The sequence below is a fragment of the Myxine glutinosa genome, chromosome 1 (genome assembly GCF_964187855.1).
Source record: "Myxine glutinosa chromosome 1, kmMyxGlut1.1, whole genome shotgun sequence".
NCBI classification, from domain to species: domain Eukaryota; kingdom Metazoa; phylum Chordata; class Myxini; order Myxiniformes; family Myxinidae; genus Myxine; species Myxine glutinosa.
In genome coordinates this window covers 371,798,206-371,807,954 of record NC_136261.1, presented here as the reverse complement: position 1 = coordinate 371,807,954, position 9,749 = coordinate 371,798,206, and the positions used below count along the sequence as shown (strand labels likewise).

The 9,749-nt window shown below is 42.2% G+C and overlaps 1 protein-coding gene across 5 annotated transcripts in view; it reads left to right on the top strand.

The window, feature by feature from the left end:
* Positions 1-402: 402 nt before the first annotated feature.
* The window catches only part of LOC137412449 (E3 ubiquitin/ISG15 ligase TRIM25-like), a 48,371-nt gene continuing 39,024 nt past the window's right edge, over positions 403-9,749 (top strand). The window contains exons 1-3 of one of the 5 annotated variants that reach the window (XM_078770152.1): positions 403-482; positions 5,526-6,174; positions 7,904-7,999. In XM_078770152.1, coding sequence (XP_078626278.1) covers positions 5,551-6,174; positions 7,904-7,999 — 720 coding nt within the window. In that variant the 5' untranslated portion in view covers positions 403-482; positions 5,526-5,550. Of the gene's footprint in view, positions 483-1,321; positions 1,587-5,522; positions 6,175-7,903; positions 8,000-9,749 lie in introns of those variants that run through there. The other 4 variants (XM_078770151.1, XM_078770153.1, XM_078770150.1 and 1 more) reach the window with 4 other exon arrangements.

Below are 9,749 nucleotides of genomic sequence, written 5' to 3'. Positions count from 1 at the left end.
GAGCGGCTTGTAAAGCTTGATACGGAACGACTGGCTTAGAAAGCGATAGCAAGCAGCTGGTTAACGGAACACACCGCTGCTGATCTTATACTGTTTGTGGGGTTCGAACATTGTCAGATGTTAAAATTTCAGCAATTTAATCACCATTAATACAAAACCTTATAACGGGGATGAGGAGGGGGGCAATTTAAAATGCACTGCCAGGAACCTCCGCCAACCCCACCCCTCCATGACCATTTGTGTTGTTTTGTTGAGATGGGATAAACGCTTCATGTTAATTGGAAGCCCCGCCCATTAGTGGGAGGTCACACATTGGTGCGTGAACCCACTTACCTCATGTTGTTTGGAAGCCCCGCCCATTAGTGGGAGGTCGCACCTTGGTGGGCGGTTCCACGAAGAAGACAAAAACAGTGTTGAGCTTTTCCATCGACTCGGCAAGCTCGAGTGTAACCGGAAACATCACAAGGATTCAAGTTTATTTGGTGTTAAATCGAGTTTATTTGGTGAGTTAAATCAAGTTTATTTGGTGAGTTAAATCAAGTTTATTTGGTGTTAAATCGAGTTTATTTGGTGAGTTAAATCAAGTTTATTTGGTGAGTTAAATCAAGTTTATTTGGTGAGTTAAATCAAGTTTATTTGGTGAGTTAAATCGAGTTTATTTGGTGAGTTAAATCAAGTTTATTTGGTGAGTTAAATCAAGTTTATTTGGTGAGTTAAATCGAGTTTATTTGGTGAGTTAAATCAAGTTTATTTGGTGAGTTAAATCAAGTTTATTTGGTGAGTTAAATCAAGTTTATTTGGTGAGTTAAATCGAGTTTATTTGGTGAGTTAAATCGAGTTTATTTGGTGAGTTAAATCAAGTTTATTTGGTGAGTTAAATCAAGTTTATTTGGTGAGTTAAATCAAGTTTATTTGGTGAGTTAAATCAAGTTTATTTGGTGAGTTAAATCAAGTTTATTTGGTGAGTTAAATCGAGTTTATTTGGTGAGTTAAATCAAGTTTATTTGGTGAGTTAAATCAAGTTTATTTGGTGAGTTAAATCAAGTTTATTTGGTGAGTTAAATCGAGTTTATTTGGTGAGTTAAATCAAGTTTTTTTTGGTGAGTTAAATCGAGTTTATTTGGTGAGTTAAATCGAGTTTATTTGGTGAGTTAAATCAAGTTTATTTGGTGAGTAAAGCTGAAAATATATTATTTTGCAGGGACGTCATTGTTATTAATCCCAATTTTGTGGAGAACTTCTTCGTTGCAGTAAGTGTATCCACCCTGAGAAGATAAAGACGTCGATTCTCGGAACGTTGTTCACTTCCCCGAATGACGTCACTGCGTTAACGAATGACGTCACTGATTAAGGCGTTCACTTCCTGGACCGGTTCCATAACCACAGGAAAGTTTATCCGGTTATAGATTTTATTATTTTATTCCTTGAAGGACGAAAACGTTTTGTTTCTTCCTTTGTACATCTGTTGTCTTTGTTGGTGAAGCCTCAGCCTTCAGTACACACCTGATAGTGATACGGTGAGTCCGATGCACACGCACACCAACAACGCACCACGAACACCGACCACGCACTTGTGCGTAGTACAGGTAATGTGATACTGTTTTTTTTTTTTTTTTTGTTTTTTTTTTTTTTTGTATACAAGATCGAGGCTCGTGAAAGAGTTGATCAGAATGAGCATGTACCTCTTTTAATCATGTTACCAGGTAAGTCAAAGAATGCAGACCGAGACGAGAACGGCACTCAGAGGGCACATACCTCCACCTGGTTAGCCATATCTGATATAATTATTATAATTCAATGGTGAAGAATCACTGGATAAATTAAATAATTCTCATATCCAAATCCATATTCAGATATTCACCAAAATCTAATCTATTTGTCCTTGTCAGACACCCAACCTGTCCACCAAGTTTCGTACAAATCCGTCCACAACTTTTTGAGATATCCTGCTATATGCCGGTTTTTTTTTTTTGCTCGATCTCTCTGTGGACATGGTGAAGAATCATGAAAAAGTTCCCAGATCCGGATCCGGAATTCAAATCTTCACCAAAATTGAATTACCTCTTCCTTGTCACGTACCCAACCTGCTCACCAAATTCCATCCAAATCAGTCCACAACTTTTTGAGATGTCGTGTTCACAAATACCTTCGGTGGTGGAGGTGATGGAGGAGGCACCAAGGGTTTTTTTATAAGGAAAGATAAAGACTGTTTTCATCTTTTCCTTATCAACTGCTTGAACTGTTTTTATTATTATTTTTGTATACACAGTCGAGGCTCGTGTAAGAGCTAGTACGAGCACTCTGAACGGATCAGGACAAAAGGAACAGGAGAGAGAGGTAAGGGGGGAAACACAAACAGCTGCGTTGAGGGAAAAAATGGAGGGAGACTTGGACAAACAATAGGGTGGGGGGAATGGGGGATAGGAGAGGATGCATGGGGTGGACAATATGGATAAAGGAGGGAAAATTGGAAATTTGGAAGGATGAGGGATTGGGGTGTAGAGGCGATCAATCAGGGTAGAAAAGTTAATGGTTTTGGAATGGGGGATGATCTGAGGTGGTGGTGAACGGTTGTCTTGAAGACCTGGATGGAGGAATGAGATTGAAAAAGATGTGGGAGTTTGTTCCATAGGTGGGGGAGGTGATGGGGGTTGGGGGGGGGGGGGAGAGGAACAAATGAGTGGAGGTGAGCAGTGATCCTGGATTTCGGTTGTCTCACCAGAAGGGGGTTGATGGTGGACCATGTGAGATGTGCAGAAACCTGGGTAGGGGGTTGGAGGTGGGAAAAAGCACATATAGAGCACAAGGTGCAAGACCAGAGAGGAGGCGGTAGAAGACAGAGAGATCCCCCGATTTGTCTGCAATGTCGGAGTGATAATCCCAAAGACTCCGCTTCATCGTAGGAGATTCCAGTAATCTTATAGGTCTTGGTTTCCATAGCGACAAGCTGAGTATGGTGTGATGCAGGGAAGCCAGCCCAGAGGGGAGAGCAATACTCCATCAAGCTGTGGATGAAGGTGGATAATATTTCAGGTGTGCCAAGGAAGGACTTTGTACGACAGAGGATGTCCAGTTGGCGGCTGGTTTTGGAGGCCGACTTTGAAATGTGATTTGCCCAAGAAAGATAATCGCTGATAGTGAGACGCAGGACTTTGAATAACTGAACTTCCTCCAGATGATTGTTAAGAAAGTAGATCGGAGGGTTTGACAGATTGTCCTTTCACACACAGAGAGAGAGACAGAGACAGACACACACGGATGGATCGAGGCGGATGGATAGATTGTATGACATTTATCAGGATTGAAAGACATATTCCAAGTGTTTGACTTGACCAGCTTATCATTTTGTCAAGGTCTGAAGAGAGGGAAGTGGCTGCAGCCTGCCTGTCTGAAGGATGAGGGATGTCACGGCAGAAGATGGAATCATCAGCAAATAGTTCTCGAGGGTCAGATGGATCATTGATGAAGATCAGGAATAGGACTGGGCCTGTCGATAATTAAAGCAGTTAAATTTGGCCTCAAATGAAATATCCATTTTAATCTTTGTTTACAAACCTGGGGAGACCAAGGTTGGTAATCAGAAAGAAGCCCACCCTGACAGGACACCAGAGGATATTTGGAATAACCAGCTTGACGAGATGCAAGACATGACATGGCCAAAGACTTGACCTCACATATCATTACATGACAGCTTCAGTTATCACCCTCGAGTGTCGTTCAACAGGACCATTTCGTGTACAGCTTCGGGTGACGAAGGTTGTTCACACTTGATAACCAATGCAATGTCGAAGTGGTCAGTTTCATCCCTCTGAAGGACCAATACATATTTGATGTGTACGTTGTGATAAAAGACTTGGCACACTCGTAATCCTCTTGTATGAAAAGGCCTCGCCCTCCTCTTTGTGTTTAAAATGTCATTAGCTCTGTTTGTTGTCAACAAGAAGAGAGATGTTTGTTTAATTTGATGCATCTGTGTTTGTAATATTTGGATAAATAAGAAACTCGGACACATGAGAACATTTATCCCATCATGTCCGCTCTCTACCATCACATTAATGAATGGTTTGTTTGAAATTACACTTGGTACTTATAAGGGTAGATTGCATGCAATCACATAATCACAGAATAATAGAAAGCACAGAATCATTCCAGGATTGTTCTCCTATTTTTTTCCTGCCCCCGGTATCAAATCAGCCTGGGAATTCTTCCAGAAGAAGCTACTCCATCTTTTGCACAGATCCATCCCATCTCGTCTTCAGTTGTCCGAAAATAGCCGCCCATGGGACACGGAATCCTGTGGCGAGGCAGTTGCTCTGAAACAGCTTCCCTTCTCTTCCTGGAAAGCAAACCCAACTGAAAGCAATCTCAGATCATTCCACAAAGCCCGCAACATGTGTGTGTCCACTCTCAGGAGAGACAAAAAACATCTGTCCAACCACAAGAATGAACTTTCAAACTTATCTCCCTCCTCTCAAACTTATCTCCCTCCTCTCAAACCTGGTCGCACCTCATTAAGTCTGTCTCCAGATTATGCTCCCTATTCCTCACTTCCCTCTCTTGAAATGGCACCATGGCCGACTCCACTCATGAGAAGGCCGAATGCCTCAATTCTGTGATTGCTTATTGTGTCCGCAACCCCTCATTTTCTGTATGTACCCACCCTCCCCAGTTGTGTCCGACTGTCCCTGGACTCATTTTGTGCATTTTGGACCTGTTAAGATTGAGGTTTCTCGCAACCCTTGACTGATTTTGTAACCAGACCGGATGGCATCAGCTCACGTGTCCTAAAAACTGACTTTTCTGCTCTTGCACTTCCCTTTTCTGCCCCTTTCACCCTTTCATTTGCTCTAGGAGTCTAGGTCATCTTCCATCTGCTTGGAAATCAGCCAGCATCACCACATTACATAAAAAGGTGCAAAATCGGAAACACCTTAACTCCAGACCGATCAGCTTTCATCATCGACCTCCTTCTGGTGAAACTCACAAAATCTTAAATCTCATTCTCCCATTCAGGTTTTCAACCTAGTTGTTCACCACCATCTCAGATCGTCCCACATGTGCAACGATAATCTTCTCTGCCCTCGATATTTAGATCCTTTATGTTCTGTTCCATCCTGATCCATTCTGTGTTGTACCTTTTACATGATCCTTGACTTTCTCTACAAAAAGAGGAACTGACAGCCGAAGGCTCCTCACTGCCATGGGCTTTGCCACCGAACGATGGCGTGCCTGTTGTGAGTGAGGAGCCGCCATGTTGGCCGCTTACGATGGCCAAAAGTCTTCTTTATTATTTTTTTATTTACAATAATTCCATCTCTTAGAGATTATCAACTTGTGTTCATTGGCTGGAGGAGTGGGGAGAGGGGGAGGAGGTGATGCTAGTGGGTGGGGAGGGAAGGAACATCACCAGGGTGATTGTTTTTCATGTGGATTGGTTGGGGTGTGTCTTGTTTTCTAAGTTGACAACTGAGTATTGTTTAAGATTTGCTAATGCTGTCTCTTTTGTAACCCTATCTGACCAGCAGGTTCCATCTCTCTCTTCCTGGGGAAATGGCGTCTTATTCTTATTTCGAAGATAGCTCCAATGAGCTCACATGTGCCAACTGTTTGCAGCTGTTTGAAGAGCCAGTTGCACTGCCTTGCGGACACTCATTTTGTTGTTCCTGTCTCGAGAATTATTGGGAAAGCAGAGAAGAATCCACTGCCTGTCTTTGGCCAAATTGTCGTGAGGTTTTTCCTCAAAAAACAAAACTCCATAAGAATGTGATCCTTGCAAGGTTGGTAGAACAGATGAAGCTGAGAGAAGGTGAAGGTCGTCAAAGTGTTGGGGGTCAGGCTGAGGGAAAGGATGGTGAAGGTGATGATGTCACAGTGAACAGGATGGTGAATGTGGGAGGCTGTGAGAGTCACTGTGAGGAGTGTAATGAAGAGGCAGCCATGCGGTGTGTACCATATGAGACCGTGTGCTGTGAGAGACACGTGAAGCCCCCTAAACACAAAGGGCACAACCTTGTGGAGCCGGAAATGAAAGTGGAAGATCCCGGATGTACCGAGCATGGGAACTCGATCCACTTCTACTGCAAGGACGATGAGAGCTTGGTGTCTCTGTTGTGTAAAGCTGAACATCAGGACCATGAAGTTGTACCTGTGGAGGTGGCTCTTGCTGAATTCAAGGTATCTGAATCAGTTCAAAAATATTTTTCTCATTTCTGTGTAATTTGCTCAGGAATTGGTTTTGGCTTTATAATGAAACTAGCTGAATGCACCCGGCGTTGCCCAGGTTCTTTTTGAATGAATTTTCTACTATAATTCAGCTTTTACTTGTGGCTGTAGAAGATTGACTACTATAATTCAGCTTTTACTTGCGGCCGTAGAAGATTGACTACTATCATTCAGCTCGGCTTTTAATTGTACTTACTTTTTCCACATGTGAAATTTGCATTTATGTTTATTTAAATTATACAATGGACTACAAAATGTAAATGTTTCATGATATTTGTTATATTATATCACCTTTATCTATATTGTTGAAATGAAGATCAAATAGCTGTATGTTGAAATATGTTGAAAAAGTCAAAACTTTACATGGGGTGTACTTACATTTTCACGTGACTATAATTCAGCTCAGCTTTTAATTGCGAAATGGGCCTGGCCCGGCCGATGCGTCCTCGACCGGTCTCGCCACCTAGCCTAAAACCCCCCTCCTATCTTTCACCGTTCAGGAGATTAGCTTGCGCAAACAAACAAACAAAAACTTTATAAATATAGAAAATAGATAGATATATGAACGAATTGGTTACCCTCCTTGTTTTAAAAAGACAGTCGACAATAATCATTTGAAATAACCGGCCGAGACTGTAACCATTGTCGCACATAGCCAGCAATGTAACCTGGTGTTGAGGACTCTCAAAGAAGAGCAGACCACTTGCTACCTGTGGTCCAGGAATGAATTCGGAATTTGATTACGTTACCAGTGATAACTCGCCGATGCTTTACAAAGGACAGTGTTGGAACTTTAACATCCACCAACTAATAAGACCAGAGAGGACACCCAGTTTTAACGTCTATGTAAGGGACGGCAGACACATTGAGGTAACGCCCGGGCCTGTATGTCGGAATGCACTCCGAGTGCAACATCTTTCTCGTTTATAATGGTGGATTGTAGTTTATGGATACAAGAGTGTGGGGTTTAGCTTATTTCCATATTTATCCAATCATATTCACAAATCAATATTTTAACCCAAATTCTCTTAACCACATGATGTGCTTCCTTCGCAGATTAACATAAATGTCTTGTCGTGCTAATGTCTCGTAGTTATTAATTCAGCACAGTCTCGCCAGCCTGGGGTTGGCTTAGCGGTTAGGGTGCCGGCTTGGGATCCGAGGATCCTGGTTTCGAAACCCGGTCGATCGTTGAATTAACGCCAGGGGGGTTGATTCAGCCTGTCATCCTTCCAGGGTCGGAAAATTGAGTACCAGTTCACTGGTAATTCCCTGTGTGTCGCAAGAGGTGACCAACAGGGTTGGCGGGAGGAAGGGCATCAGGCCATAAAACATTGTTTCGAAAAGGGGACCACGGTGCCCAAAAAAAGGCCAACCCCCGCTCTGCGGGTGGAAATGGCCTCGAAAGGTGGTTCCCTTTTCTTCTCGCCAGCAATCCTCCTGCTAGGAAATGATTCCAGAGTCCACATTCGAGTTCATGTTCCTCTTTTTTGATTTCATCCTGCATCGGCGTCATTTAAATCAAGGACATTTTTCCAGGTTCAACTCGTAATCTACAATCATTGTGATATTTCCTACAAATGTATTTCAAGTCGATATTTAAAATGATTGAGAAATATTTAATTTCCATATAAATTTTGTTTTTTTATTTTGTTAACTGAAGTTTCTTTAATCCATGCAGGGAATTTTGGCTGCAAAGTATCCTCCTATCGTTGAGTCGATAAAGCAAGTTGGGTCCCAGATTCAGCAGGTGCATCAAGAGGTCCGGGATACACAGGTAAGGGACATCGATGATTGGCTGTCATCATAATAAAATGAAAATATAACATGGAAAAACATTACAATCTGCATTTTAAGAGATTATCATCTTTTTCGTATATTTACATTGATTGTGAAACAAGATTGAGGCTTATTGGAATTTTTTTTTACATTATAACAAATTAAAATTGGATAAAACAATAAGAAGAGAATCAAGATGGATGGGAATAAAATAAAATAACATTCCAGGTGATCGCAGAAACAATTGCATTGAGATGTTTATAAGAGACTTTCAATCCTTACTGTTTGTTCTCAGGAAGATGTTTTCATGTTTTCTTTCAACTTGCATTCATATTTCAGACCCATACTTTTTGATTCAATAATACATCAAAAATTGTCTCATTAATACGAATTTGGACTTGGGAAATGTTGAAACCCCGTGGTTTGGTGGAACTGACCAGCATTGCAGCCGGGAGTGTTTCCATTTCTACTTTATTTTTACAGCGTCGCCCATCGGGTAAAGCCGTCTAGAACAGTCATGTTTGTCTGTCCAAATGCATGTATGTATGTATGTATGTATGTCCCCTCAAATGTACACCAATCAGAGCTGAGGATCTGGTTACCTGGCAGGGATGATGTCATGTCATTACGGCAGGACGCCGGGCATATCGTTGAACCTGTCATGTATCACAATCTGTATGCTCTACCTGTACGTTTTTCATTCAGTCTGAAACAAACAAACACGTGAAACACATGAAGTAAAACACGTGAAAAGTAGAACGGCACTCTGTGGAGAGCATTCCTCCGCCTGGTTGGCCACATCACTCAATGGTGAAGAATCACTTTAAAAACTCAACTAGCTGGATCCGGATCTTCACCAAAATTGAATCGATTCTTCCTTGTCACATACACAACCTGTCCAAGTTTCGCCCGAATCCGTCCATAACTCTTTTGAGATATCGTGCTATGTATAGTTTTTGGCCCGATTTTTGGACCATTGTTTGGACCACAGGTTAAGAACCCCCTGTTCTAAAGGGTTTCTGCTGTTGTAGAATAATAAATGTTTCCGTTTAAACTGCTGTGTGAATAATCCCAACATTAGCGCTTCTTCCTCTTCTTCAAACTCGCAAAGAGGCTTTTAGACCTGGCAAATTCGCGATTAAACAAACTATTTTTTTGGCGTTGATGTTTGGTTCCTGTGTTTACAGCGTTTGTCTCTCCGCATGTGTGTGTGTGTGTGTGTATGTCCCTCACATATTTATCCCACATATCGGGTGAGTTTTACAGCCGATAATTACGCTTCTGAAAGGTGGAATGTAAGTAATGCCATTTGGCTTTGCTCGTTATGTTTCCTTCAACACCCTTCAGGGAACGTTCATATATTACGTCATATACCTGGTTGGGGCAAATTATCACACTTGATGATTGGGGGGGGGGACTGAAATTATGAGAACAGGGTGATTATACATGATGGGGGAGGGGGGGGGGAGTGCATGCCCCCCAGATCATTACTAATTAAACCTTTGATTCAGGGCTCCAAACATTGAAGCATTTCTTATGACTGCCTCCAACCACCCTGCCTCGTGTTGGCTAGCGGTTAGTGTGGAGGGCTTGGGATACTCGGGTCCTGAGTTTGAATCCTGGTCAGCTATTGGATTCACATCAGGTGAGGTTGACTCAGCCTGTCATCCTTCCGAGGTCTGTAAAATGAGTACCAACTCACTGGGTCCTCTCAAGGATGTTGGTGGCAGGATTTGCACTGCGACCGC